The sequence below is a fragment of the Microcebus murinus genome, chromosome 7 (assembly GCF_040939455.1).
Source record: "Microcebus murinus isolate Inina chromosome 7, M.murinus_Inina_mat1.0, whole genome shotgun sequence".
Classification (NCBI taxonomy): domain Eukaryota; kingdom Metazoa; phylum Chordata; class Mammalia; order Primates; family Cheirogaleidae; genus Microcebus; species Microcebus murinus.
In genome coordinates this window covers 34,987,234-35,010,053 of record NC_134110.1, presented here as the reverse complement: position 1 = coordinate 35,010,053, position 22,820 = coordinate 34,987,234, and the positions used below count along the sequence as shown (strand labels likewise).

General features: G+C 34.7%; 1 protein-coding gene across 15 annotated transcripts in view; it reads left to right on the top strand.

The window, feature by feature from the left end:
• The window catches only part of PHF20L1 (PHD finger protein 20 like 1), an 80,148-nt gene that overhangs the window by 45,340 nt on the left and 11,988 nt on the right, over positions 1-22,820 (top strand). For all 15 annotated transcript variants that reach the window (XM_076005015.1, XM_076005005.1, XM_076005016.1 and 12 more), the window contains 3 exons: positions 1,620-1,676; positions 2,871-2,978; positions 19,215-19,379. In XM_076005015.1, coding sequence (XP_075861130.1) covers positions 1,620-1,676; positions 2,871-2,978; positions 19,215-19,379 — 330 coding nt within the window. The remainder of the gene's footprint in view (positions 1-1,619; positions 1,677-2,870; positions 2,979-19,214; positions 19,380-22,820) is intronic.

Genomic DNA, 22,820 nt, shown 5'->3' with positions numbered 1-22,820 from the left:
ACTTCTAGGAGATTCTGAGCAATATTATTCCACTTTCACCCTGGAGAGACTCAGTGCTCCAGAGGAATAAGAACCTAAGGGGCAATATTCATTGTGAAGTGCTGCTTCTGAATATATTTGTGCTACCACTGAGGATTTAGAAAGCACATTCCTCATTGTTTGCATTGTGAATGTTTTATGGCTTTAAGAAAATTGCATTAAATTTGTAGGGTGTTCATGATACAATAATTAGTAACCAGAAGGAAGTGGTGCAATTTGTTCATTATATAATAAGGAAATTTAATCATATTTCTATTTATTATGATATGTTCTTTTTATTTTCTCTATTATAACAAATGGAGATATTCTTACTTAATTTGAAACTTACATAGAGCCTTACTGGCATTTGATTTGAGTGAGTGGTATTGTTATATTTTTGTTATGTTTAAATTATATAAAATGTTTGAAATAGGAATGAAATGCTAGCTTTTTCCATACTATTATAGAATGATTTAAAAAATAAAAAGTAGTAAATGATATTAAAGCATAATTTATTATAGTATAATTGTATTTTAAGGGTCTCATGCTCTACTGACTAAGCTAGCAGGGCAGTATTTTTAATGCACTGTAATATTTTTCTTAGATTAACCCTAGCCACAAATGGATATTAGCACTGGGAATGGTTGAATATGAGTTGAATAACTTGATTAAATGTATCTGTGTCAGTTTGCTACATAGTAATTGAGGTACCATATTGGTTTGAAAATGTATTCTGGACTATCAAACAATAATACCTCAGTGGCATGAAGATTATAAATATACCTTTGTATTTTACATTTATACATAGGCCAAAAATGGTTTGCAGAATAATTCTATTTTGGCTCTTATTATTAGCTAACAATGCATTCATGATGGAGTTCAAAAGTACAAATTTGTTTTAGGCACAAGAGGTTAAATATTAGTTTAAAAATTTTATACAGGTTATTGAAAACCAGTATATATGGAGTTTAATGTTTCATTTGGATGATCTGAATAGCATTCATAACTGTCACAGAAGCGGAAATGGTACATGTACCCAGTACTCACATGGATTTTGATGTCTCCTGGATTGCCAAAGGCAGTGATGCTAGGAGTAGGTCCTTCCTGATTGCCTAGTACAGTTAATCTTAACTTCTTTTTAATGGTTAGACTTATACGTATGCTATTTCTGGAAATGTTGGTCTCATTATTATCCTACCACAAAAAAGAAAATAAGAAAAACTGTTTATTTACCAAACACTGGTCTAAGTATTTTATATATTTTGACTCATAATCCTTTAACAATGTGAGATAGATATACTTACTTCTATTTGACAGATAAGGAAACTGAAACACAAAGACATTCTCAAGGTCATATGGCAGATAATGGTGGAACCAGGATTTGAACCTGGGTAGTCTGAAGGAACAAAAGTCATCTTTAATTTATTGCTTTTTTGAAGTAAGAAATCCCACTTCTTTGTTACTAGCTCAGGCAGTAAAATAATGTAGACCTTCAGGAGGAAGAGAGTCTTATGTAGCATTTTGTGGGAAATTGTAATTTAAAATATTGTCCCATACTTCTTACTCTAACTAAATTTACATATTTTTCCCCTAACCCACAGGAATATCGAAAACAGAAAAAAAAGTGAAATTGGAAGAAAAAAACTCAACAGCATTTGGTATGAACAGAAAGTAATCTTTAAGCAAAAGACTATAAAGCTTGACAGAGAGGGAGGACATAGTCTGCCCCTTACTCTTTACCTGTTAATGCTTCTTTAGGTGTAAGTGATCATCTGTTTTAGTACTTACTAGTGTTAGTCAGCTCCAGATACCTTACTTATTAAATACATATCTTGTTTTATATGTATTTTCTGCAAAGGAAGTCTCCAGCTTTCTCTGAGAACTTTTGTGTTTAACATCCTAGCTAAAATTATGGCTATTTAAAACTGAGCCTCTAATATTTTTGAAACGTAAAGGATGCATTGAGATAGTCATTTTTTTCAGACTTTCTTCTTCAACGTACCTTATAAAAAATTACTGAGTTTTCTGCTATCTTTTCTATCCTTTGTGTTGTAATGACTAAAACTGATCAGATAATGTATAATAGTCTTAAATATTCTATACCTTGGCTAACTGGAGCTTGAGTCTCTTAAAGTTGGTTAAATATGGTTGATAAATTGTAGGCTAAACCATTCTGACTTAGAACAATAACTACTAGGATATATGTGATATTTTAATTTGAAATACGTTCTAGGATACTGCTCTAACACCTGTTTTTTTTTTTTTTTTTTTAAATACATACTATTAGGAAAAAGGATGCTGTAAAATTTGGGAAAAAAATAGTTTAACGAAATAAGTTTTTTTTCCTTCATGTTCTTAGCCTTCATTGTTGTACACATAGGGGAAGTGTTGAAAGACTGAATGAATTATTATGGATATATATTTTTTTAATTTTTTCCAAAGAAAAGTCCATCAAGTTTTTTTTCTAATCTTCTAGTATATTTTCTTATTAAATTATATATGGGAATGAAAAGTCTCCTCAGTCAGGTCTTTTATAAATTATGGAGTTTAACTTCTTGTCACATCAGAAAATTGAATGTATTACCCATTTATAGGTTTTAACTACTGTCTGAATTAAGTTTAAGATATCAGTAGTTGGGATTTCTCAACATTGCTAATGAAGATCCCTCTTATAGTCCAATAAGCTAATCAGCAGTTCCAGAGTCATGACATGAACAGTTTAATTGAATCCATCCACTCTGGGCAGGTGACTGGAATATCTGATTAAAACATAAATGCTGCTTTTAGGTTAACCGCAAAGGAACAACTCAGGATCAGTCATGATTACTGAGGTATTCACTTTTATCTCTTAGGTAAGAGAAAAGAAAAGGACAAGGAAAGAAAAGAGAAGAGAGACAAAGATCACTACAAACCGAAACAGAAGAAGAAGAAAAAAAAGAAAAAGAAATCTAAACAGCATGGTAAGTATTCTATGATAGTTATTCCCATTTTTTAAAGTTCTAAGATTTCTTGGATTCCCCTTTACCAAAATGGAGGTATAACAGGGTCCCCATTTCTTGTAGCTTTCCTTTGTCTTGTAATTTAAAAAATGTACCACTTTGTTTTGCTATAGTCTATAAATTAATTGTTGCAACTGATTAGAGACTTTCCTTTCCAGCATTATGGTGGACTAGATGCTCTGACCAAGCACCCTTCAGCATGCTCAAGAAATTATTCTCAATCTAGAATTGTAGAGCCCCTTAAATTAGATTTCAAGATTGAGGGTGAAATAAAGGTATTTTTAGAAGAACTTGAAAAACCAACAGAATTTGCTATCAACAGTCCATTTCTAAAGGAAATCCTAAAGGGCGAACTTGAAGGCTGAAAGAAAATGATGACAAAAGGAAGATTCGAGATGCCAGAAGACACGATGACCAAATTGTAAATATGTGGGTAAATCTAAACACTGACAATGTAAAACAATTTGATTTGTGGGGATAAACAAAATGATAGCGAACAAAAATACAAAAGAATGATAACTTGTATTTGGGAGGAGCATTCTTATATTTCAGTGTTTTTAAGCTCCTTGAATTGTTCTGGAGGAATGAAAGGAACGTGTTGTTTTTTTTAGTCTTTAGTAAAGTAAATGTGTCTTTAAAAATTTTAGCATAAGCACTGAAAGAATAGAAGAATAGGGTATAATTTCTGAAGTAGAGGGGGAAACATATTGTGAGTAAACCATCCAAAGAAGGCAATAGGAAGAGAGAAAATCATAGAAAAAGGAGAAAAATGCAAATTATAAAATGTTAGAAATAAATCCAAATATGTAATTATAGCCATATTATAAAGGTTATAAAGATTTTAAAATTCAATTCTATGTTACATATAAAAGACATATCTAAAGATAAGGATAGAGAAATGTTGAAAATAAAAGTATGGAAAAAATTTTGGTAAGCAAGTACTAACCAAAAGGAAAATTAGATTAGATATATTAAAAACAGATAAAGTAGTCATTAAGGCAAAAATCATTCCTAGAGATAAGAGGTTATCATATAATGATAAAGGTTCAGTTTACTTTATATCTTCCTAGATCCAAAATTTCTAAGTTTTATCACTGAATAATATCATATCTTTCTTAGTGATTAATAAATTAATAAAACTTTAAAGTATTCTGTAAGGATAAGAAAGATAGCAGCAGTATAGTTGATCTAATAGATCTTTATAGAACACTGAACTCAGCAGCTACAGAGTATATAGTTTTCTTAGCTAGACACAAACATTTCTTAAAATTGATTATGTGATACAGCTTTAAGCAAATCTCAACAAATTGTAATGATTGGTGTAATATAGACCCCTGGTTTCAGACCACAATATAATTAGCTAGAGCCAATATAAAAAATATAAGTAGAAAAGCCCCGAATATTTAGAAATCAAGCAACACACTTCTACATAACTTGTGGATCAAAGAACAAGTCCAAAGGAAAAGTAAAAAAGATGTTAAGAACCTGAAGAATGATAAAAATGTTATATGTCAAAACTTGTAAATGTAGTTAAAATGGTACTTATATGAGAATGTATTCCCATACATGCTTATATTAGAAAAGGATGAAAAACTGCTAAGTCTGCAGCTTAAGAAGTCAGAAAAGGAGAGGGCTTCCAGATGGCTCACTGGAGGCATTTCTTACACGTGTCTTCCACAAAGAAGAACCAAGTTAGTGATTAGATAATCATACTTCAAATAGATCATCCAAAACAGCACATCGGAATTCAAAAGAGAAATGCCAGGAAACACCTAAAGCAAGGAAAGAGAGGGAAGTGAGACAGGCTGCTCAGCCAGTAGTATCATCTGGGAGCCTGGAGAGACTTCCTAATGCAGGGAAAGTTTAAGCAAGAGACTCCCCCCCCAGCAGTCCACATTCCCACCAGGAATCCTGCAATCATACCCACAGGAGAGTCCCTTGACCCTGTGGGCCCTGAAACTAACATAGGAAACTTCTTGGAGACTGTACAACAACATTGTTCCAGAGAGGGAGTTCACCCTAGGTCCCACAGATGTGCTTGCTATAGCTGCTGAATCCTAAGCAATATATAGCAAGGTGCCATTTTGAGAGCTCAGTGCCCAACAGACTGTACACTGTCCTGGAACCTAACAGAGCCTGCATCTCCATACCTCTGGAGCCCTACTGACATCCCTAGCCTACAGGTACTACTCGTTGTCTCTGTCTGCTGCTAGGGTTGAAGCACAGGCTACTTACTGGCAGTGAACCTGCTGCCTCCAGCAATGGATCCTCCATAAATTTTCATAAATCCAGAGAAAGTCCCTTACCCACAACTATTGTCACTGGGGCTGAAGTGCAAGCAAAGTGTGAGCTCCTATCACCAGGGCTGAAGTGTAAGCAAAACAGACTGTCACTACTGTGGCTGAAGTGTGACCAAAACACATGTTCGCCACCTATCTACCTAGCATACTGCCACTGAAAGCAGCCTCTTCTTCTTTAGGAGCAGGGTGGCAGCATAGCTGCTGCCCTCCACCCAAGAATTCCACCAGGGGCCTGGGGATCACCCTGCACCTGTTCACAATAGCCATCACCTATATGCACCATTAAGAGTCCTGGGGATAAGCCTACCCAGCCTGGTTTTGATGTTGCCTCTTTTCCCTTTGCTAGAGCACATAGTCTAAAGGACTGTGGATTGCCCAGCCCAGTCCACCACTATTGACACCTAAACACTCCCCCTGGGGGCAGGAGGTTGCCACGACCACCACAGCTGGCACCTTCCCGTATGTGCCACCTGTAGGACTGGAAATTGGTCCACACAGTCCATCAGTAGCCACTACCACACCAGTATGTACTGCTTGGGACATAGAGGGTTGTCCTGCCACTGCTACCGCTGTCGTCCATGCTACACCTGCTGCCCAGGGGCCTGAGAACACACCCACCAATCTGGTATACTAGTACTACTACCAGCATCCAAGCAAGACATATGGAGGTCTGAGAATCAGCTCCCCAGTACTCACTAATACTGGTGCCAGTATATGCCACTCAGAGGTCCAAGGACAAGCATACTCAGCCTATTGCTGCCACCACTGGAACTTCAAAACCAAACCCCACATCCCAGTCCCCAGCAAAAGTTCACTACAGCTTCCAGTAGTAACCACACCCTAAGCCACTAAGGAAATCAGATACCACTGATACTGTTTCCAGCTGAAGAGATCATACAGAGACCACATTACTGCATACAACCAAAATCAAAGGCAAAGTAGACTACCCAACAAAACACCATAGATACATCTTCAGGAAAAAGCCCTCCTTGTAAAAGCAAATTCAAGAAATTGGAAGAAGTGACTGCTACATCAGATGCACAGATACCAATGGAAGGATGTGGTAAATATGAAAAACAAGAAAATATGACACACAAAAGGGCCACAACAATTGTCCAGCAACAGATCCCAATCAAGAAGAATTCCTTTAAATGCCAAATAAAGAATTCCAAATATTGATTGTAAAGAAGCTCATTGATATACAGAATACTGGAAACTATGCAAAGAAATCAGAGATACAATTCAGATATGAATGAAAAATATATCGAAGAGCTACATATCATAAAAACGAACAGAAATATTGGAAATGAAGAATTCATTGAATTAAATACAAAATAAAGACAGATCTTTTAAAATAATACAGTCAGACAAAAATTAAAAAGAATAAAAAAGAATTGAGTGAAACCTACATGACATAACACGCCATAAATTAACTAAATATTTGAATTTTTGGAGTCCCAGAGGGCACAGAGAAAACAAAATTATGAGAAAGCCTATTTAGCGAAATAATATATGAAAACTTCCTAAGTCTAGCAAAAGATTTAGACATCCAGATATAGGAGGCTCAGAGATCCCCATATACATACAATGAAGAAAGATCTCCACCATGGCACATTATAGTCAAGCTATCTAAAGTCAAAGATAAAGAGAGAATTCTAAAAACACCAGGAGAAAAGCAGGTAATCACTTTTAAAGGAGCAACCATCAGACTAACAGTGGATTTCTCAGCACAGAACTTACAGGCCAAGAGAAAGGAATGGTATGTTCAAAGTACTGAAAGAAAAAATAACTAGCAGTCAAGAATACTATACCCAGCACAATTATCCTTCATACATGAAAGAGAAGTAAAGTGTTTCCCAGACAAGCAAAAGCTGAGAGAATTCATCACCACTAGGCTGGCCCTACAAGAAATGCCTAAGTCCTATACCTGGAAGTGAAAGAATGATATCTACCATTGTGAAAACACATAAAAATATAAAAACTAGTGATAGAACAAACACACAAACAAGGATGGGAAAAGACTCAAGTGTTACCCCTATAGAAAACTATTAAACCATAATGACAAACAATAAAGAGAGAAAAAAAGGATCAAAAGGATATATAAAACAACCAGGATTCAATTCATAAAATTACAGGAATAAGCTCTCCCATATCAATAAAAACCTTGAGTGTGAACAGATTAAGCTTTCAACTTAAAAGAGATAGACTGGTTGAATGGATTTAAAAAATATGATCAAACTATATGCTGCCTACAAGAAACTCACCTCATCTGTAAAGACACATATAGACTGAAAGTAAAGGAATGGAAGAAGTTACTCTATACACATGGAAACCAAAAGCAAGCAAGAACAGATATATGAGATAAAGCAGACTTTTTAGTAAAAAACAGTAAAAATTGACAAGCTGGTTACATAATGATAAAGAATTCAATTCATCAAGAAGATAAAACAATTCTAAACATACTTGTACCCAACACGACCAGACATAAAGAAAATATTAGGTTTAAAGGGAGAGATAGACTCCAATTCAGTAATAATTAGGGACTTCAACATCCTACTCTCAGCATTAGGCGCAGATCATCTTGACAGAAAATTAACAAATAAATATTGGATTTAAATTGCCTCTTAGAGCAAATGGACTTTTCATACATTTACTGAACATTTCATCCAACAGCTATAGAATGTACATTCTTTTCATTAGCACATAAAACATTGTCCAGTGTAGATCATATGTAGTGTACAAAATAAATCTCAACAAATTTTTTAAAAATTGAAATATCAAGTGTCTTCTCAGACCAAAATTCTCCTCAAACTATTTTATAAAATTAAAGAAGAGGGAATTTTCCCTAACTCATTTTACAAGACCAGCATTACCCTTATAGTAAAACCAGTAAAGGACAAAACAACCGAGAAAACTACAGGCCAATATCTCTGATAAACATAGATACTAAAATCTTCAACAAAACACTAGCAAATCCAACAACACATGAGAAAGAAAAATAATAATCCATGACCAAGTGGAATTTATCCCAGGAATGTAAGGATGGTTCAACATATGCAAATCAAGAAAGGTGGTACATCACATCGACAGAATGAAAGACAAAAACTATATGATCATCTCAACAGATGTAGATAAGGAATTTGATAAAATTCAGCATCCCTTCATGATAAAACCTTTCAACAAACTAGACAAAGAAGGGACTTACCTCAATATAATAAAGGCCATATATGCCAAACCCACAGCTAGCATCATACTAAATGGCAAAAATCTAAAAGCCTTTCTTTTAAAAACTGGAATAAGACAAAGATGCCCACTTTCACCACTTCAATTCAGCCTAGTAGTGGAAGTCCTAGTCGGAGCAGTCATGCAAGAGAAAGAAAGAAAAGGCTTTCAAATTGGAAGAGAGGAATTCAAATTGTCCCTTTTTGCTGATAATATGATATTATATGTAAAAAAAAAAACAAAAAAACACCCAAGGACTTCACCAAAAAACTCTTAGATCAGGTAAATTTAGTAAAATTTCAGGAAACAAACAAACAAAAATCAGGATAACAACAAACAAAAATCAGTAGCATTTCTATACACCAATAATGAACTTGCTGAGAAAGAAATCAAGACAGCACCCACATTTAAAATAACTACAGAAACAAAAAGTACATAGGAATAAATGTAATCAAGGAGGTAAAAAATCTCTATAAGGAAAACTATAAAGCATTGATTAAAGAAATTGAAGAGGATGTAAGCAAATGGAAAAGATATTCTTTGCTCATGGATCAGAAGAATCAATATTAAAACAACCATATTGTCCAAAGCAATTTACAGATTCAGGGTATTCCTTACCAAAATACCAACATAATTTTTTACAGAGTTAGGAATAAAAATTCTAAAATTAGTATGGAACCATGAAAGAGCCTGAAATAGCCAAAGCAGTCCTGAGCAAAAACAACATTGCTGGAGGCATCACACTACCTGACTTCATAATATAAGGGGATAGTAACCAAAAAAGCCTGCTATTAGTATTTGTATAAAAACAGATGAATAGATCAAAGAGACAGAATATAGAAATAAATCTACATATTTACAGCCAACTTATTTTTGACAAAGATGCCAAGAACATACATTGCAGAAAGGACAACCTTCTTCAATATATAGTGCTGGAAAAATTAGATTTCCATGTGCAAAATAATGAAACTGGACCCCTATCTCTCACCATATATAAAAACCAACTCAAGATGGATTAAAGACTTAAACCATAAGACCTACAGCTGTAAAACTAGTAGAAGAAAACAAAGGGAAAACACTTTAGGACATGGGTCTAGGCAAAAATTTTTATAGCTAAGCCTTCAAAAGCATAGACAACGAAAACAAAAAAGAGACAAATGGGACTATATTAAACTAAAAAGTGTTTACGTAGGAAAGTAAATAATCAGCAGAGTGAAGAGACAACTTGTCACATGGGAGAAAATATTTGCAAGCTATTAATCCAACAAGGAACTAATATATCTAGAATATACAAAGAACTCAAAAATTAAAAACAAAAAGAATTCAAATAAAATGTGGGCTAAGGACATGTATAGACATTTCTAAAAAGAAGACATAAAAGTGGGCAACAAGCATATGAAAAAATGCTCAAAATCATTAGTCATCAGGGAAATGAAAATCAAAACCAAAATGAGATATCACCTCACCCCAGTTATAATGATTATCATTAAAAAGACAAAAAATAACATGTCAGTGAAGATGAGGAGGAAAGGAAATGCTTATGTACTGTTGGTAGGAATGTAAATTATTAAAACTATAAAATAGAACTATTATATAATCCAGCAGTCCCACCACTGGATATTTATCCAGAGGAAAAGAAATCAATATTTGATAGGGATAGCTACACGCATATGTTTATTGCAGCACTATTCACAACAGCAAAGACACAGAATCAACCTAAGTGTCCTTTAGCAGATAAATGAATAAAGAAAATTTGGTATATATACATAATGGAATAGTATTTGGCTATAACAAAGAATGAAATAATGTCACTTGCAACAACATAGATGGAACTAGAGGTCATTATATTAAGTGAAATAAGCCAGGCACAAAAAGACAAATATCACATGTTCTTATTCATATGTAGGAGCTCAAAATATTGATCTAATGGAGGTAGAGAATAGAATGATAGATACCAGAGGCTAGGTAGGTTGTATGTGTGAGAGAGAGGTTGAAGAGAGATTAGTTAATGAGTATAGACATAATTAGATAGAAGGTAAGTACTAATGCTTAATGGCAGAGTAATGTGGCTGTAGTTGGCAATAATATATTGTACATTTCAAATTAACTAGAAGAGAGGACTTAAAATATTTCCTATATGTAGAAATGGCAAATACTCAAGGTGATGGATACCCCAAATACCCTCACTTGATCAGTACACATTCGATGCATATAACAAATATTCATGTGTACCTGATAAATATGTAAAATTATGTATCAATAAGAAGTTAGAAAAGAACAAGAATAAATGTATTTGATAAAAATGGAGAAGTGATAAACATATGGGCAGAAATTAATGAACTGAAAAAATGCTAGGAGAAATTCTAAGTTTCCAAATTTATTTGGGAAAAAAATAAAAAAAACATCAAACTTCTAGGAAGACTGATTAAGAATAAAAGACAAAATGCACAAACAAACAATATTAGAAATAAAGAGAACATAACTGCATGCTCCAGACAAGAAGATTATGTAAACAGCTTTATGCCAAAGTTTGTTATAAAAGGTTAGATAAAACTATGGAGTTGCCAGAAATCAAAATCAAGAAGAAGGTAAAAACCTGAATAGTCTCCAGACTTTAAAATAAACTTAATCAGCAGTTTAAAATCTCCCCACAAATAAAAAGACCAGGCCCAGAAAGTTTGCTATCAAGTTCTACCAAACATTAAAGGAACAGATTACTCCAAGTTTACATCAGTTCTTTCAGAATTTAGCAAAACAGGGAACACTCCTACAGAAGGATAAATAGTGTCTCTCCAAAACATGTATTTTAAGTCCTAATCCCTGGTACCTGTGACTGTGACTGTATTTGGGATTAAGATCTTTGCTAATGTGATTAAATAAAGTATCTCAGAATGAGATTATTCAGGATTTAGGGTGGACCCAAAAGCCAGTGGCTGATGTCTTATTTTTAAGAGAAAGGAAAGGGAGATTTTAGGTACACAGGAGAGAAGGCCATATGAAGATGGAGGCAGCGATTGCTGTGATACAACCCAAGCCAAGGAACTGGAGGGCCACAGAAGCTGCAAGAGGCAAGGAAGGGTTTGTCCTCAGAGCCTTCATCTCTGTCAATCCCTGACTTTGTACTTCTGCTCTTCAGAATTTTGAGAGAATAAATTTCTGTTTTTTCTTTTTTAAGCCACCAAATTTGTGGTAATTTCTTGTGGCATCCCTAGGAAACTAATAACAATTCAAAATTCATTTTAGATCAACTTTACTGTCAAAATCGAGAGAGAATAATAAGGGAAAGGACAACCACAGGATATTGTCACTTATGGACATGGATGTAAAACCCATACATAAATTTTATGAAATTTAAATCTAGCAATGTGTAAAAAAGATACAACCATGTAGGGTTGGTATGAAAAGCTGGTTAAACGTCAGAAAATGAAATCATTTGATGAAATTCACCACAGTAACAGATAAAGGAGAAAAAACATTATATTTATAAGTGTAGAAAAACTATGTGATGCATTGGTGTGTATTTTTAAAAGTACATATTTATAACTATATTTTAAAAAACTATTAATAACTTTATAAAACCTTATTTGAAAACATTAAAGAAGACCTAAATAAATGGTAGGTAATTCATGTTCATAAATTGGTAGATTGAAAAGTCAGTTCATGAAAAATAGATCTGTAGATTCAGTGCTGATTCTGAAACTTAATATGGAATATAAAAAGCCAAAAATAATATAGTCACTCTTGAAAATTAAAGAGAAGACTTACTATTCAGCTATAGTTATTAAGGTAGTAAGGTATTTTGAAGGAATAGACATATTGATCAAGGACAGAACAGATAATCCAAAACAAATCTATACATATTTACATAGAGCTTGCATTACAAATTACCAGATAAAGGATAAAGTTTTCAGTAAGTAATAGTTAGAATAATTTGTTATCGCAAGGGGAAAAAAAGTATAATTGGATTCATACTTAACATCATTCACACAATTTATTTTAGGTTAATTAAAGATTGTGTGAAAGACAAAACTGTAAAACTTTAAAAGACAGTATAGGAAAATGTCTATAGGATCTTTAGACAGGAAAGGACTTCTAAACAAAAAGTGCTAACCCTAAAGGAAAAGGTTATAAATTTGCTAGAGTGAAATTAAGAACTTTAGTTCATCAAAAAACATAAAGCCAGTGAAAAGACAAGCTATAAAACACAAGAAATTACAACACATATATCTGACAGAAGATTAGTATTTAGAATATATTTCAAACTTTTACAAATCAAAAAGAAAAATGGAAATAACACAATATGAAAATGGGCAGAAGATTTTAACAGGTACTTCACAGAAGAAGAAACCTTAATATGATAAGGTGAATGTATAATAAAATGCTCGATCTTACAAGAAGCTGCATAAACGCAATTTTTAAAACTTCGTGAAGTCTATTTCATACCAGCCATATTGGCAAAAATGACAAGGTAGATAATAGATATTGCTGAGGAAGTGGAGACCCCTGCACAACTGCTCTGGGAAACCATGGAAGACAGGAATAAACTTGAAGATGTGCATGCCATGTGGCCTCAGAATTCTCAAGGGAACTCACAGGATATGTCCAGAGGCAAATAGGAGAGGGATCATAGCAGCACTGGAAGCAGCCCAGTTCTCTGTCAGAAGTTGTTATGTTCCTTCAGTGGAGTCTATACACTAAGTAAATAAATGAATTATAGCATGAACTTCCGGAACAAAATCTTAAGCTAAAAATTAAATCACTGAAGAAAATGGAGCATGATTTCATTTATGTAAAGTTCAGAAAATTGTTAATGCTAAATAGTATTTTTTTTTTTTAGGGATTCTACTGTATTTAGGAAAAGCAAGAGAATCATGAACAAAAATTCAGGATAGTAGTTACCTCTAAGATGGGGAAGGAAAGTTGTTATCAGTTCAAATTGGAAAGTGGCACAAAGTGACCTTCAAAATGAACACTACATGATTGGTACCTAAATATTTTGTGGTATTGATATTCTTTTATCAATATTTTTATCGTATGGATTAAATAATAAAACCAGTTTTGAAAAATATAAACCCAGTTGGGCACTTTCATAGTCAGTAATCATTGTTGGTAAATTCTTGAGATTTAAACTCTCCGTGGTCCAAAAATAACATCTAATTTTTCCACAGGATGTGAAGTTTCTGCATTCTCTAACTCTAAAGCTGCCAGAGTAATTTTGAAGATACAGGATCAAAATGAGAGTGAAAAGCTTGAAACCACTTTCCAAAGAGAGCTCTGGGGCTCTGTAAACAAAAATCATTAACCACAAATTCATTTGATTACTGAATAAACTCTTGTGAGTGGTACATTATAATACAGAAGTGGGAAGCATCAAAATGCAGATAAAACTGCCAAAATGCATGTAAATAGCCCAGAATAAATTCTCCTCAAATGTAATAATTCATTACAGAGATGGTGATTACCACACTCAATACCTGCTATATATAAATAGCAGTGCTTCTGTGAACTCCAGCTGACCAGAGGCTCTGAGGGGATTTGGCTGGTGTGGATGTTCCAGTGGAGGCACCAGCTTCTCTGTTCAGGAATGGCCAGCTGTTTTACGTTATCTTCTGGTGCATCAGTGAACTGAGAGGTCTGTTCCAGTGTTTAGCAGCAGACACAGAATATGCCAAAATACCTGAAAGTGCAGGAAAAGATAACTATTCATATAACACAAAATAAGAAGTGGGTACACTTGGTAGCAAAGTGAGGGATAGAGAGAGCTTATGAGAATGCAGTAAGTGGTAACTTGAAAGAAGGGTGTGTCATTAGGATTAATAGAGAAAAAACTTGCAAAGAAAATATATACTTCAGAATTATGATCAGCCCTTAACTATGATAACCCTTTATAAAGAGCCATTTGGAAAACACTTTAAATGTTAGATATTTTTACCTTCTGATAAAAAATGAACATTATATCTTTATTTGCATTTTAAAATCAGGCCTATAAATTAAAATCTTAACCTTATAAATAGAGTCCTGGTAAATACTGAAGATGCACAGAAGCATTGCTATTTATATACAGCAGGTGTTGAGTGTGGTAATCACCATCATCTTTGTAATTAATTATTACATTTGAGGAGAATTTATTCTGGGCTATTTACATTCATTTTGGAAGTGACACTTTTCCCAGATGATTGAAGAGTGATCTTTAAATGGCAAATACAGGTTTTTAAATAACTTTAAAATTTTAAAGGATTCATAGTGTTAAAGAACTCACATTACTACTGAATGAGTTTCCTAGTATAATATGGTTTTTAGTCTATGATTAATACCATGAGGGAGTTTTAAAAATTCTTCCTTTAATTTACCACATAATGTTATTTTGCATATCCTGTGATACTTTTTATGGATCAAACACTATTTAAGCATTTTATGTATATTAGTTTATTTGAGCCTCAATTTAATTTTCAATTTAATTTTCAATTAAAACTAGAAAAAGCAAAAAAAGCAAAAAAAAAACTAGAAAAAGCAAAAAAATAGATCTACAGATCTATTTTTCATGAACTGACTTTTCAATCTACCAATTTATGAACATGAATTACCTACCATTTATTTAGGTCTTCTTTAATGTTTCCAAATAAGGTTTTATAAACAGCTATTAATAGCTGTTAATATTACGAACAGTTAAACAACAAAGAGAGGTAAAAAGAGGTAAAAAGAGTTTTTTTTAACTGATGTAGCGAGCAAATGGTGAAAAGCAGATTCAGACCCAAGCAGTGTGGCTTCAGAGTTTGAATTTTTAACTATAACCACCATACTGTGTTGTTAATTTTATAGCCTCTACCTTAAAGATTATTTACCAGACTGTATATTCTTCCTTTCAACAAACTTTTACTTGTCTTTGTTGCCACACTAAGCTCTTATCCTTATCTGTTGTTTTAAATAAATTTATGAAAAGTAATAATTTAGTTAAATACTTCTTTATTATTATTGTAAATGTGGTAGCGGGTTAAAATATGTTTTGGTAAACAGAAGTAGTTTATAAGATATAAAACTAACATTGTATTCAATCTGTATATATGAGGAGTTGTCATGATGTGATTTAAGAGTGATATCTTTGCCAGTTTTTGGCTTCCTTAGTTTGAGCAAGTCACTTCACATCTGTCTTTCTTGTGTCTGTAAATATGAGGAAACTGAAGGCATACGGAGATTAAAAAGAATTAAAACTAGAAAAAGCAAAGAGAATCGAAAGCATTGTAGAGAAAAAACAAAGATTTCCTTCAAGGACTTTGTAAGCAGGCATGTAAGGGTGATGCGAAGCATATATCAGTGTCTACCAGGGAGTTCTGATTTGTGTGGTAAGAGTGGTACAAAATCTATTTGAAATTTAGAAAAGTTGGCATCATCAAGGAAAGCACCTTATGTAGGAGATTACTTCTGATCTAAGCCTTGAAACATAACAGTAAACTTTTATTTCTGATAGCCAGAGGGAATGAAGTGAGGAATACAGGTAGGGTGTAGAATGCCAAGAAATTATATTCATTTGCTAATAAAACAGATAGATTAAATGTCAGGCATGTTTCATTTTTAGCACCAAATTGAGATTTCTTTCTTATTTTTACAGTCAGACTCTGCTTCTACTTTTGCTGAGAAGATAATATAGAATGTAGTCAATAAGAGGGTACCTTTGAAAGTTTAATATAGGGGTTTAGCAAATCCTGGTCATGACACTTATAGCTGGGCAACTTTTGACAGATTATTTAAATTCTCTGAATCTCGATTTCTTAACTTCTAAAATGGTAATGATAGTTTCTACTCCATAGATTTGTTACTAGTGTTAAATAACATAATTATTGTAAAGTACTTGACAAAGTAATTAGTGTTTAATGCCTTTTCATGCCTGTGCCTAAATAATGCAGTGTTAGTAGACAGACTGTGCAGTTACTTGCAGGCCACAAGAGACAGAATAGCACAGTGCTACCCAAAGATTACTCTGTTGTGTTTAATAGCATCAGCATTATCTGAGTGCTCCCACTCCTGAGCTGCTAAGGGTGAGCCCCAGGAACATGGGTTTTAACAAGCTTTCCAGCTTGTGCACACTTTAAATGTTGAAATCTACTGATTGTGCTTATTGGTTGAGCGTGCCACTTCTGTAGTCAGGCTCCCTAGGTTTGAATGTTGTCTTTGCCATTGTGTATCCCTGGACAGTTCTTTCATTTGCAAAATAGTGCTAGCAGTCTTACCTTCCTCATTAGATGGTTATGATTAAAAGACTTCATACAGGTAAAGAACTTAAAATTGTATCTGGCACATAGAGAGCCCACATTCAATGTTGGCCATACTGTGGAATTTATGATAACCACTATATAAGTTTACCATGGCTGCTATCACAAATTACTATATATATCGGTGGATTAAAACAAATACATATTTATTATCTTAAAGTTCTGCAGGTCAGAAGTCTCGCTGGGCTAAAATCAAAGCATCAGCAAGTCTGCATTCCTTTCTGGAGGCTCTTGGGGATAATCCATTTCCTTGCTTTTCTGGCCTCTAGAGGCTGCCACATTTCTCAGCTCATGTCCCTCTCCCATCTTCAAAACTAGCAGCGGCCAGTCAAGTGTTCTCCTGTCATTTCACTCTGACAATGACTCTTCTCCCTCCCTCTTTCACTTTTAAGGATCCTTTAGATTACCCTGGGCCTACACCAATAATCCAGGATACTCTTCCTATTTTAAGGTCAACTGACTAGCAACCTTAATTCCATCTACTACCTTAATTCCTCTTTGCTATGTAACTTAGTTCCAGGGATTAGGACTTAAGACATTTTGAGGAACCATTATTCTGCCTCCCACAACCACCAGCTTCAAATAGATACTTAGTATAGACCAGTGTTATTAGTAAGTACTTTTTTCTTGTAAACTTGCTTTTCTACTCTACTTTTCCTCAACTTTTCCCACTCTTTCTCACCTTTTATTCCCTAACCTGCCTCAACTGACATCCTTTGCCTCACACAGCTGAGGAAATAGAAATAGATGAGTAAATTCCCATCAGGTGGAAACTTGCTCATCTTTTATCTACCACATCTCCATACTTACTTGAATATATCTATCTTTTCCTTTGCCTCTGTTAAAATGGGGGACATATTTGTCTTTCAATTCTTAATCCTGGCATTTCTTACCACCACCATCTTCCCAGCCCCTCATCTTTTGGCTCCTGTAGATGATGTGTCAGATCTCCTATCTGAAGAAGCCCCCCCTCTAAACTCGTATGCCTTCTCTGTTTCCTCCTCCTCCCGTTTATTCTTTAGTCCCCTCTCAGACCCATTTTTACCAGCTAGTTCCTGAAGCAGAAACCTGGAAATCAGTCTCGACACTCTAAGCCTCCAGTCTGTAACAGCACTATGTGTTCCTCTAAATCTTCCCCTAAGTTGCTATTGTCCCATTCCAAGCCACCAGGATTTCTTGCCTGAACTACTGCTATAGTCTGAACTATCTCCCCACTTCTCTGTGTGCTGCCTTTTTTTTTTTTTTTTCTCTTCTGAGACAGATTCTTGCTCTGTTGCCCAGAGTCAGCCTAGCTCACAGCAACCTCAAACTCCTGGGCTCAAGCAGTCCTCCTGCCTCAGTCTCCCGAGTAGCTGGAGCTACAGGTGCATGCTACCATGCCTGGCTAATTTTTTCTATTTTTAGTAGAGACAGGGTCTCACTCTTGCTTAGACTGGTTTCAAACTCCTGACCTCTAGTGATCCTCCTGCCTCAACCTATAGAAGTGCTAGGATTACAGGTCTGACCCTCCATGCCTGGCCCCTGCGTGCCTTCTTGCACTCTATCCTCCATTCTACAACTAGAATGATTCTTCAGAAATGGAATTGGACTTATGTCACATCCTGCTTCTCTGTACAACTGTTGAGTGGCTTTTGATTGCATTAGGATAAAAAAAAATAACAAAAGTTTTTAACTTGATCTAGCTCCTGTCGCTCTAGGCTCATTTCTTATCCATCTTACCCACTGTATTCCAGCCACAGTCTTACAGTTGCTAAATGCACCATGCTCTCTTCTGCTTCAGAGCCCTTCTGCGTACCTAGACTCACACCTTCCCCTGTTTTTCCTTTTCCTCACCACACCCCTACTCTCTACTAGGCTGCATATGGCCTTTCCCCTTGTAGACATTTGTAGAACTCATTTCAAGTGGAGAGGAACAGAACTGTGACAGATTTCTCCCAGGACCAGTTAATTTCCTTCAGAGTTTTTTTTGTTTTTGTTTTTTTTGCTTGAAGGATTTATTGAGCAGATTTTCACTATAATAATCAGTGTGCTAGACATCAAGAAAACCTCTTTACAAATTGATAAAAAGGTTAATTTCCATCTTGCACATCTTATTACAGGCATAGTTGTGATAATAATGGTGATAGTGATAATAATAGTGTAGAAATAGTCCTTTTTCACTTCTGGACTCCTTCACAAAAGTTACTGATACAGATTGGAACCTGATGATCCCTACTGTGTATATTTATTTCCTAAGTGTTCTTGCTAAACCTAACTTATAATAATCTAGCTGTTCATGGATAAGAAGAGAAAGCGGTGGCATGTTTATTTTACATATCCTGAAACATGACATTCTCATTATTTTTATAGTGACCACTCTTAATTACCTGAAACTTTATTAATATTTCTTTATGTATCTTATGTTGCAGACTATTCAGACTATGAAGACAGTTCCCTAGAATTTTTGGAAAGGTGCTCTTCCCCACTAACTCGATCTTCTGGGAGTTCTCTGGCTTCGCGAAGCATGTTTACGGAGAAAACTACAAGCTATCAGTACCCAAGGGCGATTCTGTCTGTTGATCTTAGTGGTGAAAGTACGTGTAACCATGTAACGGTTAAAACAAGATTTAAGATTCCTAAATGTGGAACTGAGAATGAAATGTACTTTGTGTCTATTTATGCAGGGCACACAATTTAAAAAGTTGTCACATAAACTAATATGAAAAGTTTTAGCGTTAGAAATTTGAGCTATTTTTTAATTTATGTAAAGTAAAATTGGCTTTATAGTGGAAGAGATGGTGGTAAGGAAACTAATATTAGTGTCTATTATATACTGATCTTTCTGTAGGTTTTAACATATATTTTCATATTATTCATTAACAACTTATGGACTAGATATTGTTATGCACATTTTATAGATAGATAAGCAGAGACTACTTACAGGTTATGTAACTTTATGAACTACTTAGTGTTAGAATTAAAACTCTAACCAAGGTCTATCTTAACTCCAAACATAATGCTTTTCTACTAAATAGTTATTATAATCTTACAACTATACTTTGAATTCCTGGTCACAGATACATCTGTAAACCAGAGGTCTGGGAATATGGTCAGGTCAATGATTTAAACTCAGGAACAAAGCACTCTTAGGCAGGCAGAAGGCCATGTCAGGGGTGAAAAGATCACAGGAGCTAGATTCTGTTCAAGTTTTCCTGCAGTGGAAGATGTTGAAGACTTACCTTCCTTCCAAAATTATAAGCAATAGGAAGAGAGACTCTCCCAGCTCTAGAATTTGAGGGCAGTGGCTTAAGAGTAGAGCTCTAACACAGGAGGGACCAGAGTCAGGGGATGAGGAATAAGGGGTAGGAGCCTTGTGAGTGAGCACATTTCCTATCTGTTTCTTTCTTCCAAGTACCCTAGATTGTGGGTACTAGATTAAATGTTTGCTTTTGCACTGTTACTACCTGCTCTCTTCCAGGCCTTACTCCTCCCTGGCTTACTTTGAGGAAAGCATTTTCTTCCTTTTACTATGAAATAAGGACACAGCACTTGTGAAATTGTAGTTTTTTAAGAATTTGAGGTGGGTAAGGGGATTAAGGAAAAGTCACTGCCTTTCTTTTTCAGCATACACAAGCTCCCCTTTTCCCCTGGCCCAGTGGTTCTTAACCCCAGGAGCACCTTATAGTCATTACTGTGAGGCTTTTAAAATATACTGATCCTGGGTCCTACCACAGAGCATAATTAAATGAGCTTTCTGGAAGGATCCTAGCAAGATACAGTTTCTGAGTGATTACATGTTATAGCAGGTATTGAAAATCACGTAAGACTACCCATACTTCAAGCCATCAAGATCTGGAGATCATCTCTTGCCAGAGAGAGATGGAGCATAGGGGTTTATATCTGGGCTGGTAGTGTTGCTGGAACAAGAACAATTGAGAAAGGGTGGAAAGAGCATGGATGTGCACCCCCAGTTCTGCCTTGTCTCCGTCCTGCACTTCATATGATCAAGCACTGAGCTAAGAGAAAGGAAGGGAATGTTAGTAAGGGCTAAGGTCTGAGGCCAGAGGTCCTTAGATGCTAATGTATGTAAGAACCACTTGGAGAGTATGCTAAAACACGTTTCTGCACCTTATCCTCAGAATTTTTGATTTCTAACAAGTTCCCAGGTAAGAATAATGTTGCTGGTCTAGGAACCCCACTTTGAAAATACTGTCTCAGAAAATAGCAATGATAGTTCAAGGAATAGTGGTTCGAAGGAAGCAGATGTTCATGTGGCTACTCAGTTGGAACTATTTTCCAGGTATCTATCTAAGTGTAAGAAATTTTTTAATATAACTTCAATCCAATGATGCATTTGCTCAACTTTTAAAATTCAGCCAAGTGTATCTTTAATGCTTGGGAGTTAGTTACTCAAACTGGATTTTCTGGTGAATATTTTAAATTTACATGCTAACACCTTAAAACCTGGTAATTTGGGCCATGCAGGTAATATGTGAGATATATACTAATTCCTTTCACTAATACAATTTTCAATCAAATTCATTATTAACTGTGTTATGATTGCCATCCATTTAATACCATATATTTGTTGCAACACCGTTTTAAACTGTTTATCCATGTTCTGCTCTGCCTTTTTGAAACATGAACTTGTCTTTGGGAAAGCCCAAGAGAAAATACTAATTTTGGATTTAAGCCAGAAAGAAAATGAATGGATGAAATTTTCTTCTTTAGGTTGTTTTAAAACTAGTTATGTTATTAGTATTATATTTTCCATATCTAATTGATTTACTTCTTGCTCCATGAATATTTTCAGGTATTTCTCTATCATTATCAATTTTCTACTGACCTTACTTCCTCCCAGATGTCCTAAGACCCCAAAGAGAAGAAAACATTTATTTATTTTTCTATAAAACATTTACTTTAATATATCAAAAACAAATATTCAAAAACATTGAGTCAGGGAAAAAATAAGATTAGAAACTTATAAAAAAAGCTCATATGAAATATTTAAAATATAAATAGCATGAATTTTTTTAGTTTGAATCCACCCAACATCTATCTGGTCTGATTAAATCTGAAAAGAAAAATTTCTCTCCGTTGACTTCCTTCTTAGCTCTTCCACAGTCTGGAGTGGCTACTATATATATCAGATCTCATTCTAAGCACTGGGGATGTAGTATTCAGCAATGCAAAGTGCTTTCTCATGGATTCTGGCATTCTAGAAAGGGGAGATAGATAAGGTGAAAGGATAACTCAGAATGTAGGGACTAGGATGGTGAGGTGGGAAGGTGACTTCTCTGTCATTGCAGTACTCCACTCATCAGGCTCCATTCAAGGAGCTCGCAGCAGCACTGTGGTCTTCTACCATGTGTCCCATCGTGACTCGGTTTTCCTAACATTTCTCCATCCAAACTACTGCAAAACCTTCTTTAGTTTTCTATCATCATTTCTTTCTATTTGTTATAAATAAAGATTCCTTTATGTTCATCTCAATTTATTTTCTAATAGACGAAGCAGAATTGTAGGCTTTGGCATTGACATTGTTATAAACACAAACCTAAAACCTAGCATTTAAGCAAGTTGTATGTAGTAGTCATCCATATAATCCAGTTTCTAGAAAATGTTTAATTTTTAAAGATTTTTATCAAAATGAAGTTAATATATTTAAACAATTCCTTGGGGAACTCACAGTCACATTTTAAGAAATATTGGTGAAATGATTAAGAACACAGTCTTGAGAATCAAGCAGTCCTGATAATCAGTCAGCTTTACCACTCTCTAGCTGCATTCTTCAAGCAAGTTTTATCTTATATTTAAAGTGCTTAGTATAGTACCTGGTGATTATCGAGTGCAGTGGTAGTTGATCCTACTGGCACTATTATGAATAGTATTGTTATTAGACCCTAGTCAAGCTGTTTAATCTATCTGAAGTTGTTTATACTACAAATAATAAAACCTGTAAAGCCATCTAGAGTTTTAATGAGGATCAAAAGAGATAAAGTTTGTGAAAGTATATGGAAACTATGCAAATTTAA